Source organism: Parasteatoda tepidariorum, chromosome 6, assembly GCF_982258835.1.
Source record: "Parasteatoda tepidariorum strain Cologne lab strain chromosome 6, Ptep-v5.0, whole genome shotgun sequence".
Classification (NCBI taxonomy): Eukaryota; Metazoa; Arthropoda; class Arachnida; order Araneae; family Theridiidae; genus Parasteatoda; species Parasteatoda tepidariorum.
In genome coordinates, this window is record NC_141760.1 from 60,396,391 (window position 1) to 60,419,411 (window position 23,021).

Sequence of the window (23,021 nt, forward strand, 5' to 3'; positions counted from 1 at the left end):
TTAAGCAAAATGAAAATTTATGTCATCTTTATACTGGGTGTGTCAACAATAACCGATAATTTGAAAAAAAAAAAAAGAAAGGATAAAATCAATTTTTTTTTTTTAAATGTACGGTTCGCTACGTTCTACTTTGGAAACTAGAATTTTCCGCTTACTAAGTTACAAAATTTGTAACTAAGTTCGCCAACAAGACACGCCACAGTGAGAATAACTGTAAAACAATGTTTACAAAACAAATACCTTTAGTAGCAGTAACGAGGTGCACATTCTCAAGACAAAATTAATAGTATGTAATGGGAAACTTTGAAATCAATTTTAAAATTTGGCGAAAATAAATCTCTGGTTTCCTAAGCAGAACACTGCAAACCGTACATTTCTATATCTTTCCCCTTTACTTTTTAAAATAGTAGATTATTTTTGGAAATATAGGTATAGATTATCCCTGTGATATGTTAAATCAAGAAAAGCACGTTCAACACAGAAATATATATATATATATATATATATATATATATATATATATATATATATATATATATATATATATATATATATATATATATATATATATATATATATATATATATATATATATATATATATATATAAGTTCCAAATGAAGAATAAAAACAAAGAAAAATTATAGACATATGAAAAAAAGGGGGTGGGAAATAATAAGTGAAAAAATAAACATTTTATTTAAAAAAAAAAAAAAAATGAAATGTTAGTTAAAAAACCGGAAAAAAAAAGATATAATCTTTTCTTCAGCCCACACGATTATATCCGCAAAACAGAGTGCTTTCTGATATTGTATCAATAAAGCCAGAGCAAAATATATTAATACAATAGTGTGAGGAGCACTCAAAAATTTTTTTTAATAAAATAACTATATAAAAATAGATCATAAAAAGTAAAAATAACATGTAAAAACAGATAATAAAATAAAATAAAAAGAAAAAACATTAAAAAGGGGGGACTATAAAGCGAGTAGCAAAATCATAACAACTTACACGGACGGATATTTTCAAGAATGATTTAAAAATGTTTTCGCAGAAAGATTGCCAGATTACAAAATATGAAAACAAAAGATGAAAACAAAAGCGCAAATTGAGTGTAACAAGAGGGTTTTAAAGTGTCGTTCTTACTGCACTGCTGAAGTGATTTGTTAGTGATTGAAGTGATCTTATTGTTTTTCTTAACTTTCTTAGTGTTTTCTTGTATTTATTTATTATATATATATATATATATATATATATATATATATATATATATATATATATATATATAAAACAAAAACAAGGGAATATAAATAGTTAATATTATTTTTCACACATATATATATACATTTTTAAAGTTTATCTTACTATCAATCTGCATTAAATCTGCTGAATCCAAAGTAACCCTCAGTATATCAAATAATAAAATTGATTTCTGATATTACAATTCTTAGAGCTATTATATGCGTCAATTTTTTGAACACATATTTGTCTCACATTACAGGTTGTTAACGATTATCTTCAACGTCTGAAGTGTTGATATGACAGATTTTGAGATGCACCGTCTAAGATTCTTAAATTGATTTTAGAGATGATAATTTCATAGACACTGATAAATAATAATCAAGCATCAATATCTTAGCGATGTATTTCGATGAACTCGTAGAAATATTTTTAAACGCTAGTTAAAAAAAAAAAAAAAAATCCCCGTTTTTAAACATTAAGTAAGAGGAAAAAAACTGATAAGAGTTATCGTTAAGTTTATCGATCTCGGGATGGGGATTCTAATGATTGAAGCAAAAACCAATATTCATCTGATTACTTAGTTGCTACTCTTGAAATTTTTTTTTAAAATATAAATATCTTTTCATTTAATAACTAAATTTATATTTTATTTTCTAAATAGAATTTATTTGCAATATTTGTATTTTTAATCTAGAGTACTCAATTTAAGCAATCGCTTTCATAGTATGGATTGTTGTTTTATTTGAAAATAGTGAGCATTTAATTTAAAAAAAAAAAGGAATATCTATTAACGAAGAAAAATTATAGGATATCATATTATATTCTAAAATAACGGCAAAATAATGGGCATCAGTTTGCCCGTCCAATTAACCGTAAAGTTTACGGTAGGGAATATTTCTTTACCTTCACTGTTTGCAACCAGCATTGTTAAAAACAGAGAATACATAACTATATGGTTTGGTAACCAACTATAACTAGTATGATTTTAAAACCGAAATTTAACTGGACATTGGAGTTAGGTTGTGGTTGAATTGTGTTTTGGCAAATGAGACGTGGAATGTGGATTAATCAATGCAATCTAGCGTGATACATGGGAAATACTTGACATTTCTTAGTTAAGCAGCTCTGTGGTGCTGCCATCTACGTGTGAATGAGTTTCTTATTCTAATAGTACAGGGTCACCAAATAGAGTGTGTAGGACACTGGAAAACTCTTCATGTGTAGAAGGATTAGAAGAAATATAGTGAACCTCAGTTCAGACGGTCACTCAAAACTTTTTGCTCACAATTTTTAAAAATTTGTTTATCCAAAAATTATTGTAAAAAAATAATTTTTTATTATTTAATAAGCTTACGATCGAAAAATTTTGAATTGTTAAGGGTTCAATTTTTTTACACCAATTTAATCCAATATTTGAGTTGAATTGGCCGAATACTTCTTGAGAAATAAACATTTAGAAAAACGATTTATGTCGAAATACGAAACTGGGACAGAAAAAGTCAGATAACCCTATATTTTGAGGGTAAAAAAAAAAGAAAAAAAATTTTTTATTTAGAGGAAGGATACTTTTGTGTCTTTTCGTAACCTAAAATATTGTATGGACTAATTAATTATGTCACAACTGATATTACGATCCCGAGATATGAGTCCCAACATGAGCAAATACGATCATAACACCAAAAGTCATTAACATGATTGTTTTCCCTTTGCTCTGAACAATGCGAAAATTAACTAGGAAACTTGTTAAGCGAATCCAAAGCGAAAACCTGTTTTGCAATAATATTAAACGCTTTAAATCGTAAGGTATACGGATTTTGAGATAACTTTAAACTATGCAATTTTAAATAGCACAGTTCAAAATGTGAATGAAATCGATCAAATAGTCTTTGAGAACTTAAATTTTTTTTTAATACGACTATATGTAATTTTACATCTCAGAAACTAGTAGACTAATTTCGTTCAAATTTTAGTTTTCTTTACTTAAATTATACTGTTTTTAGCGACCATTATTAAGCAAAATAATAGGTAATTATTGAAAATTATTTTTTACAAGAAGTTATCTTTGCATAAACGATTTTTATAACTGAGTGCAAAAAGAAAAAGAATAAGCTTAAAACTTTTTTTGAGGTATGGCCATAGTCTATGGGTGCGTATGGCGAAAAACGCAAAACGTGAAATTAACATGAAATTAACTTTCGACTGCTTCCATTACTTAACTATTGCGACCATATTTTTCTATGGACATATAAATATTTTTTAGACTACTGATATTTCCATATTTTGATGGTCAAAAATGCAAATCTGTAGGAGAAAGGTAAGTTTTTTCATGGAAAATACGTTTGAGTGTCTGATTTCGTAACTTAAATCAATTATTTAGCACTAAGTTAATGACCATATTTAAGTCAGCTCTTTGAACTATAAGATTGCATGTTGGAATGCGATAATCCGATCATCAGATCTAAGTTATAAAGGTTACCCGGCTCGCACCGACCACAGTGCTGACGTAAAATATCCTCAGTGGTTAGAATCCCCATGCCGCCTAACTAACCATGGGAGGTTTTCACGGTTTTTACTCTCCATGTAACGCAAATGTTTTGATGGTTTAGTTCCATCAAAAAGTCCTTCACGAAGGCTAGTTTGTACAATGTTTGCTCCTGGAGTTCTACTCTGGGTAGGGTTCAAAATTACAAAGCTACCGAGTTAAATATTGAGAGTCATAAACTTTGAATAGGGTCGGTGGCACAACAGCCGTTATAAAATAAAATACTTTGAAAAATTTCATTCAAATATACTTTGCAAATAAAATGTAAAAGAAAATTATCATTAAGAATAAGTCAAATTTTGTATTTAAATGTATCAAAATTGATAATTTTTATGTTAAAAATTAACAGTCCAGTCATATACAAATCGGATTATTTTTTACAATAGAGCTGCTTCAATGATTAAATGGTGAAAATTTTTTAAAAGATTGACAAAACTATAACTATTTACAATTCTTTTTAAAGAAAGCGATAATTGATCATTTCTATTCCTTTCTTTTTCTTTTTTTTGAAAAATACAATTTCTAACCAGAAATTCTTATTTTTTTGTTTTTATTTTTAGAAAAAAAATGTTCTTACAGAAGACCACTTCAATATTAAAATCAAATTTTTTCCTTACAAAGGTTTTTTTATTTTTTAAAATATCAGTTATATGCGAAGGGAGAGAGATGACCCTATTTGAGACTTCCCTTATGGACAAAATACCCGGTATTTTCGAAGGTTATATCAAACTCACTATATAAATTTGTAATTATACATAATAAATATTATTACAATAGAACGAATTAGTATAAAACCCCAGACAATAAAAAAGAAATAATTTTTTCATAGAACTGAAACAATTTAATCTGCTATTGTATTTAAAGAACCACTCTGCTCGACTTCTTAAGATCAATAATTATACAAATATAGATATTCCGAATAGAGAAGCAAATCAATAATTTAGAAGAAAATCAATAAAAAAAAAATATTTGAAATATTTTTAGCGATGAGTTAACTGAGCACTCAATACCAGTTAAAAAAAAAAAGGTCACAATTCCATTAGGGATCTGTCATTCAAAGAGCGAAATTCGCTTCTGGCTGTATTGTTTTGTGTCATAAATTGAAATTGTTAGGAATACCAACTCCGAATGAAAGAATTTTCTCATCTAAAGAATGTATTTAGAACTACTTTTCTTGAGAAATTTGGCAAATTAAGCAATTAGCGACAACAAAACATTCTTGGTTATTTTTACGTTTAACACTTTGGAACATAGCATGATTAATGGAAATAACTCATGCCACTAAATTTTTTTACGTCATTACATATATACTATACGATAAATTTGCAGAATTATTTCTAAAATATCAGAACTGATTTTAGTGATTTATTTAATATAGCATTTTATTTAATATAGCAAACTTATATCGTAATACGCTGTTTAATTATTAATTTTAATAGCATAGACAGAGTTCTGAATAGGAATAAAAAAGCTCTGAGGAATAAAAAAGGGTACTCATTTAACAAATGGGTTTTAAATGGACACTCACTTAACAATGTAAAAATCTAATCAAAATGCGGAATATTATGTAATAAATGAATTTTATCCACAAAAAGTTTTAAATTATCCTCTTATGATATTCTAAGTGTACATTTCAAAAAATAATTTGTTCTCAAAATCAAAATAAGCGAAACATTTTTAGATTATAAAAATAATGCTAAAAAGCAATCTTTGTGTATATTTTTTCCCGAAAAAAGTAAGCTAATAAAAATGATTAATTGATAAAGAGCTTGAAAGCTTTTTTCTATAATTTAAGCTGAAAATTGTGACAAAAAAAAAAAAACATTTATAAAGGGCATTTGTTAGAAAAATAGTTTTAAAATTTAAAATCACTTAAAAAAAATAATTAATATTCCCCCGAAAAAAGATAGTTATAAAAATTTAACCAGTTGAGAATAACAAAGTAAATATTAATAGTAATCAGAATTAAACAGATATACAACCTCCCATTACAGATAATTTTGAAAGCGTGTAATTATTGTGAATTGTGTTAATATTGTGAAACAGTGAATTATTTTTTTCGAAATGGAATATGAATAAAAAGGCAGTGTTTTTAAGGGATGGTGGTTTATTTTTACAAAAAGGGAAAAGAGGACGCATTTACTGGAATCATACGCATAGGGAGAACGCTGACAGAATAACTCGCATCAAGGCGATCGTTGTCGATTCCAAAACTGCCAGTACTTAATCCATCTTCGGCCGACGTTGCACAAAAGCACCATTTCCACAAATATTTTTTTATTAACACTGTCTGTGGGACGTATATTTTTCTATTATTGTAAAAGGTTTTGAAGATATCGATAAAATATTAGTATTTCAATTGACTGCTCTAGTTTTTTTTAATTTTTTTATATTTAAAACTTGAAACGGTTAATTAACAAATTCGACTTTTGAAAATATATAACTATTCCATTTGAGATTAATCATAGGTTTTTATGATAGATTAAAGTAGCAAGCTCTGTAAAGAAAATAATAATAAAACAAATTTCATAAAAAAAAATAGTGCTCAAAAAATAATTTGTCTACTGATTTGGCTAATGGTGCGTATACGGCACGCATCATTTTATATCTTAAATAAAATATTTTTCATGCACGGAACATTTTTTCTGTCTTAAATGTAATTTAACCATATTTGAAAGAAAATAATACCACATTTTATGAAAATTTCTATGCTTGGCTTAGAATGGGTTAAAATATATCAACAGAAGAAGACGGATCAGGGATAAGAATTCCCTATTTTCGTGGGAGCAGGGGCATGCTTAGGGTTTTAGCGGCCCTGGGTGAAACATTAGGGCATTATATCATGATTAGTAAAAATCATGTTTTGCTTAACAAAGTTTCCATTAAATGTTGGACTTTTTAAAAAATTCCAATTAGATTTTTTTCAACATTATTATCGCGTTTAACGATCTGACAAAATGTATAAATAATGCTTGATATTATTTAACAATAATACTGCAACTAAAATTCTTAATACCACAAATAATAAAAAGGTTGATATTATTATTTACTTATTTCAAACTAATAACTGAATAAATGTCAGCTATAATTATTTTTTTTATCAAACTAAAAACACTGCCAAATCAGAGAACCAACTATTGTTGAATAAAAATAAAATAATTTAGAACAGAAAACCTTTTCAAAAATAAATTATTCTTGGCCGAACAAGTCTTTATTCCGTATTTACAAGTATATATTTAATAAGTTTTAAAATTACTTCTATCGAAATAAATGTGTATAAAATTAAACGCATATAACTGAAATATATTTACTGATAATAAAACTGCAAATTATATAACATACTACAATGAGCGAGCACATTTAAAGAAGAAAATGATATGAAATGAATAATGAAAAATTATAATTTAAAAGTTTCATTCTTACCTACATTTAAGCTCTTAAAAAATAAATATTTCGTTTCTTTATTTATTAAATATTTCTTGATTCTATGAATAAAACATTTATTATCAATGAAATTTGATACTTCGAATAAATCTATTAATCAGTCTGCAATTTTTGGCGGCCCTGTGCGGTCGCCCACCCCTAAGTACGGCCATGCGTGGGAGAATTTCGTGATTTACACCTTCATGTCAAGCAAATGCGGATAAGTTTCGCTCAATAAGTTCTCCATGAAAGCGAGTTCGACCCAATACCTGTATTTGATAACATTATGAATTTAAAATATATTTCTATTACAAGTAATAGAATATGATATTACTATTACCTCTATTTAAACTTCTATTTTCATATTTTGTAATCCGGCAAACTTGCTACGAAAACATCTTTAAATCATTTTTGAAAAATGCCTGTAAGTGTAAGTACATTTAAATTCGTTACTCGCTTTATATATTACGTTTTGAGTTTTATTCTGTATTTTCTTGAATACATACTATTCTATTTTTGCTTGATTGCTTTATTTTGCTTTTTTTTTTATTTATTTTTGTTTTAAATTTTTCGCTCAATAAGTTCTATTTTCGTTTCAATTTTTTTGGGGGGGGGGGGATTCTCCTCATATTCTTCTATCGATGTGTTTTGCTTTGGCTATATTAATACTATATAAGAAAACAAAATTTTTTCCAGATATAATCTCGTGAGCTGATGATGAGATTATATCTTTTCTTTATTTTATTTTCCATTTTTTTTATTTTTTAAATTTAAAAATTTTTTAAATTTGAGAATATTTTTTTAAAACAAATATTTTTTTTAATATTTTTCATTTTTTAAATGTAAAAATTTAAAAATTTGAGAATATTTTTTTAAAACAAATATTTATTTAAATAATTTTCTTCACCTTTAAAATTTTTTTAATATCTTTTTCCGTGTTTTCTCTATATTTTTAACTTAGTACTTCAGCTCATGCGCAGTAAATAAAACTTATCATTATTTTCTTCGTTATTTATTATTAATTTTCTTCGTTAATCTCTTTTTTCTTTTTATATGTTTACATTGTTATATTCTCAAAACTATGTACATTGAATTGAAAAATTATTCACAAATTAGCATTTGATCCAAACATCAGCAAGTTTGGAATAATTGGCGTAGAGCCTGTAAATTATTTTGACGAAAATTACAATAATTCTAATGAAACGGAAAAGATCAAAACGAAATGAAACACGATCTTAATTTATTCATGGCTAATTATGATAGTATACCTGAAAGAAGGGATCTTAGGCTTATTCAAAGTTTCTTATTCAATAAATAAAATAAAAATTTTCTTTAATGAAAAACAAACAACACAATTTTTAAGAGGGCTTTGAAAAAAAAAGTTAAGGAATTAAAATGCTGTAACATCAATGCATTTAATATACACTCGCAATATATATGTTTTTTTTTACAACATGCCTCTATGTTAGATAATGATAAATTAAACCAAAGGCTAAGTCAAAAATTCTTTATTGGTAAAACCAATCAAATCGCAGGCATCCGCAATGTAATGTTAAAATGGCACACAATCTTTAATATATATTGCATCAGTGTTACAATTTGTTCCGCATGGCAAAATTATTGATCTGTTTTGCTCCTGAGAATTCATTTCAAGAGGGTCATTAATTACATGAACGCAGATTATTTAAAGAAATTAATTTAGGTGATACATTGTTTCAATTCCAGACCAATGTATACGGAGAGAAAGAGACTTTTATTGTGTTCATTCAAGCGTGTTATTTTTATTCCAACCATATTATTTTTATTATTTTTTGAACTTTATTACTTTACTTCTTAAAATTTGTTTTTATAAGAAAGTAAAGAGCAAAAAAATTAAATTTACAAGGTTGGATTTTAAATTTAAGAATAAAGGTAGCTATTTAAATTTATGTAAGGAGAAAATATTATGTGTTTTTTCGTGAAAACCAGAACATGGCGTGCGTGGGTCCACTAAAAACTGAGGTAAAATAGACCATCAAGATAATTCATAGAATCTTTCTTACGAGAATTATTCCAGTTATTTTATCGAGTTATACGATTATATATTGTTAATGATGATTACCTCTTTAAATTTATTTATATTTTTTTTCAGAAATAAAAAAGTCATCCCAATACATTTTTTAAAAAAAAACATGCGATTTACACATGTCTGAAATGAAGAATAACAAAATTTCAAGAAACAAAGGCTCACGAATATTTCATAAAAATTATTTTAAATTTAACTTGTCTACAAATAAGCATTTTATTAATTACATTTACAAAAATTATGCTACACTAGCTTTATTCACCTTTAAATTTGTCAAAAATGCTACTTTTCAATTTTTGTAAACTGGAACAAAATTTAGAATATTACCTTTAAAGGTAACTGGGAAAAAATGACGTTTTAAACATAATCTTTAAACAGAATATTTTGTATCTACACTTCTAAAAATTAAAAAAAAAAAAAACTTTACGCGTATTTTTTATTAAAAAAAAGATTATATTTAATCAAATATTTAAATTATACTTTTTAAGAAATTGTGATTATAATCAAAATTTTTACAGGCATTGAGATTTTTAATGTTGTGTTTATAATGAATTAAATTTGTGTGCTGAAATGCCAATGGTGATAAAATTATTTTTTTATGTCCAACAAATATTGATAAATAATAGTGCATGGAGGTGTTATATTTCTAATTTTTCTTGGGCCTAGTTCAGGAAATATCAGGCTTTGACAAGGTACTGTTTGATATGCCTTTTGATTAGTTTAATTTATTATAAGATGTTTTAAATTACACTGGTGGACAAAACTAAGAGATGGAAGATATTTTCCTAAATATCTAAAAAATACTGAATATAAATAAATGAAATTTGGTATGGATATAGCTTATTCATGATAATAAAGTATGCAAAACAAAAATGAAAGTGCCACTTACTGGCAAGACCTATTGCCAATAAATCCAATGGTGTCTGAACTTAAGGATAAAAGATGACAATAAAAGTGAGGCTTGTACAGTGTGTGTTGCCTTTAGTATGGTGTATGGTTACCCCTGACAGACAGACAGCTTGCACAACGAGTATGCATGCTGTTAATAAGGGAGTTAAGGAGGACTTGTGAAAGAAACTCTCATTCTTCCACCAGAGCAATTTTTAACTCCATAATGCTTCTGGGGGAGCATCGCATCGCAATAGCTCTCCCAAGAGCATCCCAAGCATATTCAATAGCATTCAGGCGCGCATTGTCGTCCATAAAAATGAACTCAGGGCCAACAGCGCCCCTGAAAAGACGCACATAGGGCTCTAGGACCTCCTGCCTGTACCTCTCGGCATTCACGGTACTATTGTCAAACACATGGAGCGGTGTGCGGGTATCTTGCATGATCCCTGCCCAAACCATGAGTCCTCCACCAGCATAATGGTCCCTTTCGATAATGTTGCTGGGATGGTATCGGGTTCCAGGTTCCCTCCATATCAATAACCGTCCAGTATCAGGTTGTAGACTGAATCTGGACTCATCGGTGAAGAGAACATTAGCCCATTGAAACTGTGTCCAATTCTGATGTTGTCTTAATTTTGTCCACCAGTGTATTATGTCATGTTTCATCACGCAAATCAACTTGTCAAAAATATGTTTTTAAATCTATAAATAATTATGTGAGGTAAGAATGATCTTTAAATTCTTTTACAATTTAAAACTTACTTAATTAATCTATAAATCTATAAAAATGCAATTTTCATTTAAGTGCTGAAGAAAAAAAACAAAAAATAAATTACTGTATTGGATAATATTTATCCATCAATTTTGTTTCTAAATACATTTTCATTACATGAACCAACGTAACCAATGAGATATACACTCTGAGGGTGCGTTAGTCCACTGTTCAGTTTTTATTTCTTTTTTAATAAAAAATGGTGAGAAATAAGTAAGTTATCTTGTAGGGAAAAAAATCACACTAAGCAGATAAGAGATAATTCCCCTATTTGACTGTTTATTGTTGAGTTGTTTATTCTTTGTTGTTGAGATAATTCCCTTATTTAAGGAGATAATTCTCCTATTTGACTGTTATAGCAGCAAATTTTTTGTGAGGGAACGCTAAACATTCCAACATTTTGTGTGCATACATACACTTCTAGAACATAACATTCAAAAGTACACTATAAACTTTTGTATTAACTGCATATGGTTTAAAAACTACTTTAAAGTTAGTTTTTCCACATTTATTTAAATTCAGAGAATAATTTAATGCTAAAAAAAGAAAAACAAAACAAAACAATTATGGCAAAATAAAAACATTATACAAATTCATTTAATTGCAAAACCAGTGAGGGAGACAACATTCCAGAGCGCACTCTCATCTCTACACCTTTACGTTTTTTTTAAAAGGGAAATATCAACACACTTAATTTAGAGAGCCGTGGTGGCTCAGGGGATAGATCGTTCGCCTTCTAATGAGGTGAACTGGGTTCGAATCTCAGCGATGGCTGTTCGATACGATTTCAGCGCCCGGCTTGTACCGACACAGTGCTGACGTAAAATATCCTCAGTGGTAGACGGATCATGGGTTAGAGTCCTCTTGCCGTTGGGCTAACCGTGAGAGGTTTTCCTCTCCATGTAACGCAAATGCGGGTTAGCTCCAACAAAAAAGTTCATCATGAAGGCTAGTTTGATCCTGGAGTTCTCGCGTCTTCTGGATTGGGTTCGAGATTACAAGGCTATCGAGTTGAACATTGGTAGTCGTAAAAGCAAAATTGGGTCGACTGTTCAACGATGGTTATAAATATAAAATATAATTTATAATAGAACAGTATCAGCAAGTTTAATTTAGAAATTATATTATCATTTGAATTTCTTCAATGTGTCATTATTTTAAATTTTTATTAAAAAAAATAAAATAAAAAAATAAACCCGAATCAAAGTTCTCGAATTGGGTTGAGAGATTTGCCTTTTTTATAAAAATATAAGATTAATCAAATCTAAAGTTTAGTCACCGAATATAAAAGAAAATGAAAATTCTTTTAAACTGATGCTTGCTTAATGTGTGCTTAAAATGACTTAATCCAAATTTTAAGTTAAAAATCTATTTAACTAGTTATTATCTTAAATATGTTAGTATCTAGTCTAATTGACTGAAAATTTGTGACGTTTGATTCCCAGTGAATTTTTGAAGGAAAAAAAAAAAAAATCGACTTTTTAAAGGCATTTCAGTTTGACATTAGACATTTCTTAGTCAGGCTTTCATTATATGTGTTTTATAATAGTGTTAAAACTAGATTTTCACACTATTTGAGAATTGAATTTTTATTCCTTTTTTTCTTTGTATTTTTAGCAAAATTTTAGAGTATATATTTCTGCGAAAAATGACAATTTCCTATCAGAATTGCCCAATTTTCTTAACTTAATAGCAAAAAAAAAAAAAAAAAAAAAAAAAAAAGACAAATTTATAATAAAGTATATGGTATTTTATAATCGTTCGTCGAACAGTTGACCCAATTTTGGGTTTACGACTACAAATGTTCAATTTTGTAGCCTTGTAATTTTGAACCCAAACCAGAAGACAAGGGAACTCCTGAATTAAGTATTGGGAGAAATTTTGCCTTAATGGAGGACATTTTGATGTAACTAACCTGCATTTGCGTTACATGGAGAGGAAGATCACGAGTACCTCCCACGGTTAGCCTGGCGGCAAGGGGACTAACCCACGACTCGCCTACCACTGAGCATATTTTTACATCAGCACTGGTCAAAAATCAACAAATATCCAACATTACCTTACAAGTTATTTAGAATCATTTTTAACTTAGGTTGTGAGTAAAAAAAAAAATCAGCCAAATGAACAAAATTACTATACAGCAAGTTGGTGATTCTACAAAAATCTAACAATGTCATGTTCAAACAATATATCGCAAGATTAGCATCAGATATAAAGTTTGTAACTTTTTTTTCACTATTTAAGACAAAATTTTTCAATGCATATAAAAAAGATTATTCATTTATAATAACCTAAAAAAATTTAAAATTATCTAAATGTGATTCTCCTGGCCTGTCAGAAACTTAAGTAATTTATTTAAAATTTTTACATTAACATTTCTATATGTAAACTGTGCATGTTTGAAGGTGTAAAACAATAATTTTTGAAACGGTTTAATCATTTAAATCACCAAGTTGTACAATTTAAAAGTTTGTCCTAAGGTTTTCATGTCACTTTCCGGGCGCAAGAGAGAGAATTTTTAGTCTTGTCAACCCTGTTTATTCCCCCCCCCCCCTATTCTGTTGGATTGATAAAGCGCTTTGAAGAACAGATTCACCTGACGTTCTTATCATAGATTTGAAGTTCTAAACTTAGATATATAACAGTTTCTATTGTCACTCAATTGTACATTTCCATTATACGGGAAAATAATCTTTTTAAAAAATAATGTATGTTATTATGTAAAATAATGTTATCATTAGAGTAAAAGAACTTTCTTAAACCTAAATCATTTTCTCTTTAGAACTTTGCAGGAAAAATGATTAAAAAAAAAAAATAAAATAAAAATTCACATTTTTGGTATACGAAAAAAATCACCTTCTTGGCATTTTCAGAACCAGAAGATGGTTAACCGTTTTACTTTTCTCGCATTAAGTGCCTTATGAAAGAAATAATTTTTCAGATCTTTTTTTAAAGCGCTTTTAATTTTTAAGAATTTGTGATTTGGAAATTTCAAGTTTTTTATGAATCATACAAATATTATTATATTTAAGAAACATTTTGAAGCAAAAAATTGTTGTAAGGACGTTTTTAAAAAATTTACATTTTTGATTAAAAATTAAAAAAAAAAAAAAAAAACAGTTGCATTTATATTTAGAAATCTTATATTTAGAAGTACAAAAGATGTGAAATTTATTTTGAATCTCATTGGCTGTTGATTGTTACAGCGATTATTAAGCTAATCTATTTTTTCTTCTTCTAATGTTTGTAGCAAGATTTGGAAGAAAATTTAATATTACCTGACTTTTTCTGTCTAAATTTAGTTATTTGACAATTCAAGGTTTTCTCTGACCAATGGAAACCACGTGAAAAAGATTTTCATACATATTTCGATTTTCTGTAGCAGCTTTCTCAAAACTGCTGTTTTTACCCTTTGATTTCGGTATTTCAATTTTCTTAAACATTCTAAAATATTAATTATCACTTGTCTCATTAGTTCATTTTTCTGTTCATTGGAAAGGTCAACTGGTTTCATATTATAATTCATTTTGTTTATTTATAATGGAATTCTCAGCATTTTTTTAAAAAATTCATTCAAAAACATTTCTTTTATAGTGAGGAAGTTCAATAGGGCTTGGGGACAATTGACCATGTCCTTTTTTCTATGAGTCTGGCCTTGCCTGTGAGTAGCAATTTCATTCTTGAGTGCGTTACTGACAAAATTACTACATTTCTCATCTATTAAAGTTCCAACTTATACTTTTATTACTATATTCCAACTTAAACATTTATGACTATATTCCAACTTATACATTTATAATTATATTCTTATTTGAGCCCTGATGGCTCAGGGGATAGAGCGTTCGAATTCCAATGAAGTGAACTGGGTTCGAATCCCAGCGATGGTTGGTGGATATGAATTCTGCATCCGGCTCGCACAGCTCACAGTGCTGATGTAAAATATCCTCAGTGGTAGACGGATCATGAGTTAGAGTCCCCCTTCCGTCAGGCTAACCGCGAGGTTTTCCTTTCCATGTAACGCAAATGCGGGTTAGTTTAATCAAAAAGTCCTCCGAAGGCGAATTTCTCCCAATACTTGGTCCAAGAGTCCCTTTGTCTTCTGGATTGGGTTCAAAATTACAAGGCTACTGAGTTGAAGATTAGTAGCCGTAAACTCAAAATTACGTAAGTTACAACGATGGTTAAAAAATAAAATATATTCTTAATTGACCATAATCTGTCGAATGATGAATTAATATTAAATACCAACTTAATATTATGGTATTTCTTTAAAAAAATAAATAAATTTATTTATTTAACGACACCAAAGCTAAGCAATATTATTTTAAAATAAAATATTGTACATAGATTGTTTAAAAAAAAACTAAGAAGACGGAAATAATGCACAGGGATTTCAATAAATATTGAGAAAAGAAAAAAAAAAGTTACACTGTTTCAATATTAAAATAAATGCTTTACAACATTTCCTTTCCTTAATTAAATATAGATCGTGATAAACGTTTATTTTAATACGAAACACACATAAATTTTAATGAAATAAATGCCAGAAGAGACGGGAAAAAAGACATAAAAATAGATAAAGCCCGGACATCCGGGAAATGAAATAAAAATACCATCAATAAACACGAAACAGGAGACCTACTCGATCTCCTGATCGAGTCGTGCAGCACACATTTTGAAAATAAACAAAAATAAATAAAAACAAAACACGTGCGAAACTACTTACATGAGATATTTTCACTGTATAGCACTTCGAATTCCTTTTCTATTTGACTAAAGAGATCATACAATCGTCCCCTGCAATGCAAAGATTCAAGGAGAATTGAGAGTCTATCCGACATGAGGCACTAAATTATTATCTATACACAAACAATATTATTTCAGCTTTCAACGATGGAATAAAAAAAAATAACATGCAAGCTTGGCCGCGGCAGGGTCGTCAATGTGAAGCGCGCGGCCAACAGGTATCTAGAGAAGTGAGTTTGAATGGAGTAAGCATGCGCAGGGTAGATGGAGTGCACAACAACGTGGTCGGGGTTTGTTTTGAAACTGAAGATTAATTGGAACAGGTTCTCGCTCCCTCTGATTTTCGCTTTCACTCATTATGAGAGGCCAAAATGGCATAGGAAAATAGTCTCTCAATTGTTTTCATGTTAGGAAGTTGCCATTTCGAAAAATAATGTTCGCATATTCGTTTATAATTATTCTTATAATGACAAAAAAAGTTATCGTTTTCACTTCTCGTATTAAAATTTTCGCAATATTATTATTTAGAGTTTTATATATAATAATAATAATAAAAAAATATCGTTTTCATGTCACCTAGTATATTTTTTTCAACATCTTTAATCATAACTTCATAATTAAAAAAATGTTTTTAGTGTATCGTTTTCAACTTGTTTTATGCATGGAAAAATTATGAAATTTTATGGTTGAAAAAACAAATAGATCTTATACTTGTTTATTTGCTTATCCGTTTTATTTCTCATATCGTTTTGGGTGTTTTTATTTACAATCACATGAATACTGAAAAAAAAATTATTGTTTTCTTCTATCACTTTTTAATTTTTTTAAGATACTTAGTTATAATTTTATACATAATGAAAAATATTTATCGTTTTTATTTTTCATACTCTAATTATTTCAGTATTTTAATAAGTAATTATTCCAGCATTTCTTTCTTCTTATTAATAAAATAGAAAATGGAGGAAAGTTGTTTATTTTTGGATTTCAAGTTATAATTTTTCTAACATTTATTTTTGGAAAAAATATAACGAGCTTACATGGTAGGGGAAACATTTTAGCGTTCTTATCTGTCCTGTTACCGTTTTTAAGTATTCTCAATATTAATTTGTAATTAAACATTACTACCAAAAACGAAGAGTGTAAAATATAATAAACAAAATATTCCAGAATTTCCATTTATAATTATTTGCAGAGTGGGAGAAAATTAGTCGTATTAATTTTCATAATTTTTCAAATTTCTTTTACAAAAAATAATTTATAATACTAAAAAAATGACAACAAATTCCTTTTAACTTCTTATATCATAAGTATCAATAAAAGTTGGAAAAACTCTTCAATTAAACATGCTAATTAAAAATGAAATAAATAAATAAACTTAATAACAATGTTAAGATAAAATGTAACATAAGTCAGAATTCAAAATAATAGTGCTTTTATAATAATAATAATAATTATTATTTTCGTCGATAATAATAATAAATAACTTTTTCTTCTAAATAATTCATAAAAAAAAGTTTTTAAAGTTAAATAATAACTAAAATCGATTCTGAAGCTACCCCTTTTTTCTTGAATAAATGGTAAGTCTAAAATTCTATGCTTAATTTAGAGGGAAGTAGCTTGATATACCCAAGAGGGAATACTAAAGTATATTGATATACCCTAGTGGGAGTACAAGTTGTGCATTTTAAATTATTAATTTAAAAAGCTGTTTTAACAAAATAAATAAATGAAATTCATAAGAAACTTACAAGCAGATGAGTATAAAATTTACAAATTCTAAAAAGGTTTCGAAAGATGATACTTAACAATCAAACAAAACAAATTAATGGCAGGTTTTTGTGCATATATTTAGGATATTAAAATTATTTTCGTTGAAAACCTGTTAACTTTTGAATACTTAACTTTTTTTAAAATTAAGATTGTAGTATTCTAATAATATAGGATAGGAATTCTACATTGATATTTTTTTTTATTTTTCATAAGAAATGCGGTAAAATTACTTTTCAAATTTGGCACAACTTAAAAACTATTGCTGTAAAATAATTGTTTTTCTGAAATGTGTTTTTATTTTATTCCAGAACAAAAGTTTAAATCAGTAAATAGAAAAACGATTATAAAAATTCGCTATTTATCTAATAATTTGCTTAAAAAAATGTGCAGTCTTTGATGTTAAATTTTAAAGGAAAAAAAAAGTTTAGGTAACAAATTATTATAGATTGCTGATATGATTATTGTAGATATGAAAAATATATTAAAAGTATGAAAGCTACTTTTATTATATGGCGCAAATTTGGCACAACTTAAAAACTATTGCTGTAAAAGAATTTTTTCCCAGAGTTTGCTTTTATTTTATTCCAGAACAAAAATTTAAATCAGTAAATAAAAAAACGATTATAAAGATTCGTTGTTTATCTAATCATTTGCTTAAAAAAATGTGCTGTCTTTGAAGTTAAATTTTAAAGGAAAAAAAAAGTTTAGGTAACAAATTATTATAAATTGCTGATATGATGATATGAAAAATATATTAAAAGTATGAAAGCTACCTTTAATATATTTTTCATAGAAAAAAAGAAAACAGAATTTTACCATATTTCTCATAAAATATATGAAAACTGAATTTTCATACAATTAATATTAAGAAGACCACAATTTCAACAGCGATATGGCAAGAATGCATTGGCAATTTATAATCAAAGTAGAGTGGAATTCGAGATTCGCCTAACATTAGGAAATCGCTCAACATGCTTTTAAATGCAATACCTTTATTTGTGCCGTGTTAATTAGCAAGGTACATACCTTGCGAAACCGAAACAACGGGGAAATATAATTGAGAACTGGTTAGACGATATGCGTTGACGCAACAGTCAGATATGATGCCCATGACATCCTAGAACTGTTCGATTAAAGATCAATGCATTTTAATTACAACATCATGGCGAAAAAAAATTATTTCACTGAATGTTTTAGATTTTGTTTAGAATATTATTTGTTATCCTTTGTTTCAAAGTTAAAACAACGTTAAGCATAAATAGTTAAGTTAATTTAACTGATAATTTTGGAATAAAATAAGTAGGAGAGACTGTTATATCTAGGATCAATTTTAACTTTTTATGCTTATAATTTAAAAATACCAATACATTTTGTACGTAATACTTTTTGAGGACAAATTCTGACATGCACTTAAGAATTTTTTTTTAAGTAAGAAAAATTGGTTTAAAGTACAATACTTTGTACCTTAGTCGGTGTACTTTGGACCAATAGATGGTAATTCCTTGAAAAACAAACATTTAGAGCTTTTTTCATGCAAACTTGTTAATTCATTGAATTCGGATATTTACGCAATTAAAACTTAGTTTTCAACCAAGCTAAAATAAATCAGATTAATACTAAGAAATATTTTATTTAAATATTTCAAACATTTATACATACCTTAGACCGGTTCAAGGTACTATACTGAAATTGATTCAATTTACAAAAACATTACTTTTTTTTTTCATTAGGCCTAACAAAAATAATTATTTTAATAAAAAAATAATTTTCAAGAAAAATTTTTTTTTTGTTCTTAATTTTAAAGAGAATGACGATTTGGTACTTAATATACCTTTATGGGGTTAGTTTTATAGGGTTTTAATTTTAAACCGACCTGGTTAAAAAAAGAGATACTCAGCAGTTATAGAGAGAAAAAAACATTATCTAGCACATGCCTGAAAAACCAGATATTAATTCCTGTTGTTAAGAGTACCAACTATATATACTATATTGAATGCGAGCAGTGATGACTGAGGGGGATAAAGTGTTCGCCTTCCAACGAGGTGACCGGGTTCGAATCCCAGCGATGGCTGGTTGATGTCGCAGTGCTAACTACAGTGCTGACGTAAAATATTCTCAGTGCTAGACGGATCATGGGTTAGAGTTCCCTTGCCGTCAGGTTAACCGTGGGAGGTCTTCCCTTCCATTTAACACAAATGCGGGTTAGTTCCACCAAAAAAAGTCCTCAACAAAGGCAAATTTCTCCCTGGTCCAGGAGTTCCCTCGTCTTCTGGATTGGGTTCAAAATTACAAGACTACGGAGTTCAACATTAGCAATCGTAAACCCAAAAATTGGGTCGGCTGTTCAACGACGGTCATAAATATAAATATATTGATATATATTCAGGGGTGCAAATGCTGATACTGGTCTAAGGTATATGCGGTCTAAGATAAGAACACTCTTCCCCATCGTAGAAATAAAATTATTCCTAACCAAAAGTTTAGGCTTTGCTCTTTTTACAGGAAGAAACATTTTTTTCCCCCAATGCCCACCTGGATAATGACCTAGGTCATACAGGCACCTGAAGGGCAGATTTGTTGGACACTCTTTCAGTGGCACCATATTAGGTGGGCCAACGTTTCTCCCACAGTAAGGACAGATTGTACAGAGAAGGAAAGAACATCAATGCCTTGCTCGGGATTCGAACTCAGAACCTTTCTGATGCAAGGGCAGTTCCCTAATCCCTACACAGGCCGGTCAGCACAGGAACAAACATATAACGGAATAAAGGGACTGTGATGGGCGCAAAGCGATCTTTGTAAGAGTTTTTTAGACAAGTTTGATATTTGCATTAGGAAATAGGTTTCCTTTACAAACCACAAATGAAAAAAATGCGTATGATGTTAAAAAATATTATGATTAAAAAGTTACTTAACAAATTTAACCACTAAAACTGGCATGAAAAAACGGGCATATATGTGCTTTTTCACATAATTGGGTTTAACGTTATTAAAAAAGTTTTTTGAGTAATGAAAGAAAAAATACGTGGAAAATCTTTAAAAAATACTATTAAGAAACATTTTTTTATTCTTAAATATAAAATATAGCTCCCACAAGCAGCAGAGCAAAATATTTTGTCATTTGACAATCTTTGGCAACTTGATGCGAAAAATGCTTATTTAGGTGAGAACTGTTTTTCAATGTCAAGAACAAAATTAGGATGCTGGAAAGAGAAGATAATAATAAGTAGGGGAAGAAAAAACCTAAATGTTACTTTTCGGGCTATTTATTTGTGTAAGGGGCTAAAATTGAAATTTTTTTTCTTTTTTTTTTGTGCACAACATCTTTAAAGGTTGCATTTATGCCTTTCATTAGCAGGGCAAGCATGCAACCCCTCAAAAAAATGGCAGTTTTTAACCTGTTCGTCCTGAGAAAAAAGGACGAATATATTTTTAGTATTAGAATATATTTTATATTAATACCGGTACAAGTCCGCGGATCAAATAGTACTGGACTGCTCTAGGTACATTAAATTATTTCCATTTTGCTTACCGTGGTGTATTTCTCTCGGGTTTGTGCGAACTTCTATGGGCGAGAGGTTAACTGAGAGCTGAGATAAACTTAGAACTAAGATCCGTACCGACCGCACATGTAACTGTATTTTGCTTTGAAGGCATGCTTATTTTTAAAATTATTAAATCAAAGCCGTCCAAAATATAAAAAAATCAACGTCCACCCATCTTCCGCAGTAAAATTTTCATACGTTGACTGGTCCGCAGCGATGAAAAGACTGGGGAGTACTAGCACCTTTCTGTTTTCGTACGTTATTAAATTATCACTGAATACTGTTCGATTGTGGAAATTTGAATTAGCTTATTAAGTTTTCCGTATTTTCCTGTAATACGTTTTTAAATAGAATCTTTTTATAATATTATCTATAGTTTTGTAGAATATAAGAATATATTTTTTACGGAATTTTACAGAATGTATTCGGCATATTCATTTTCCTATACTTTATTGGGTCGAGGGTTAAAAAAAAAATTTAAAAAAAAAATAATTCTAGGTTTGTTTGAAGACCAAATGAAAACGATAGATGATTAAAAATTAATTTTAATCGAATTCTTCAATGCAGATTTAAACTATGACGTTACAGACGTAGAAAATCAATTTTTTAAAAATTTAGTTGGTTATTTGTATTTGATCTTTAATATGGTTTTACAGCTTTTGCGTATTAGCTATCACCATATCATGGTCAGATGTACAGATAACTAAGTCTTCATAAAAAAAAAGACAGCCATTTTGTTTTAGCCTACTGGTTTGTAAACTATATAAATTAAGTATGGAAGATATTAAAATGAGCGCCAGTTTCGTAACGTTGGTCTTATGTGCAGAAGTGAATTATAATCTTACTGTGAATTCAGTACGCAAATGTTGCAAGATGTAATTCTTGTCGAACTTATTTTTTATTTTGTCTTAAATAATGACTATGACCAAAACAATTTTTTAATGAGTAATGAATTCATAAAATTTAAATTTTTGCATGCAGACTGAGTCAGCGATCTAAACATTAAAAAAAAAAAAATCTTTCGAACAAAAGGAATTTCAACAAGACCGAATGTTTTCCTATTAACATTTGTCATCATTATTTTCCTCTTTCGAAAGAGGTTATTAGTGGAAAAATTGCGGGAAACTCTGTGTTCCAAGGTATATTAACGAAATAATTATTCGAAATCAAGACCATAATGGAGTAGAAGTTAATAAAGTTAAATTCACTGAGTCACTTTTTTCTCGTCTTATTAAAAGAATGATGTCTTCAATTTCAGCTTTAGTTAATGATAGGAACACGTTTCAAAAGAAATAAAATGCAGCTAATAATATTTAATTCGTGTAAAGACGATTAATTCAACAATTAAGCGAAATAGTTAAGTTAGCTAACAACAAACGAAGTTTTGTTACAATAATTGCAGTTTTAAGAAATTTTATGAAATGAAAGTAACACATTAAAATTTTAAGTGGGCGATTAAGAGAGCCCCATATAAACAATCAGGCAAAAAATACAAACAATTTCTTTTCATAGATATAGTTTTAAGTAGTAGAGGTGTGCTGTAAATTATATTTAAAACCAAAGTCACTAAAATGAGTGCAAATTTTACTTTAGAATTCAACTAAATTGTTAATAAATTTTTAAATTAATTAATTATAAGTTGTTTTGTTACTTCTTGTTTTTGCATGTTGATCTTCTTAAGAGGAAAATTAGTAATTAAATTAAAAACCAAACCAAAAATTAAATTTAAAAACAAAGAAGCCACCAAAATGAATGCAAATTTTATTTTAGAATTCCAATAAATTGTTAATGAATTCTTAAATTAATTAATTACAAGTTGCTTTGTTACTTCTTGTTTTTACATGTTGATCTTCTTAAGAGGAAAATTAGTAATTAAATTAAAAACCAAGCCAAAAATTTAAATTTAAAAACAAAGAAATCACCAAAATGAGTGTGATTTTATGTTAGAATTCCACTAAATTGTAACTGAATTCTTAAATTAATTAATCATAAGTTGTTTTAGTATTTCTTGTTTTTGAAGGTGTTC

At 28.3% G+C, this 23,021-nt stretch overlaps 1 protein-coding gene across 3 annotated transcripts in view; it reads right to left on the bottom strand.

The window, feature by feature from the left end:
- Wdr37 (WD repeat domain 37) overlaps positions 1-23,021 on the bottom strand; it is a 99,397-nt gene that overhangs the window by 38,260 nt on the left and 38,116 nt on the right. For all 3 annotated transcript variants that reach the window (XM_071178611.2, XM_071178612.2, XM_071178613.2), the window contains exon 4: positions 15,661-15,731. In XM_071178611.2, coding sequence (XP_071034712.1) covers positions 15,661-15,731 — 71 coding nt within the window. The remainder of the gene's footprint in view (positions 1-15,660; positions 15,732-23,021) is intronic.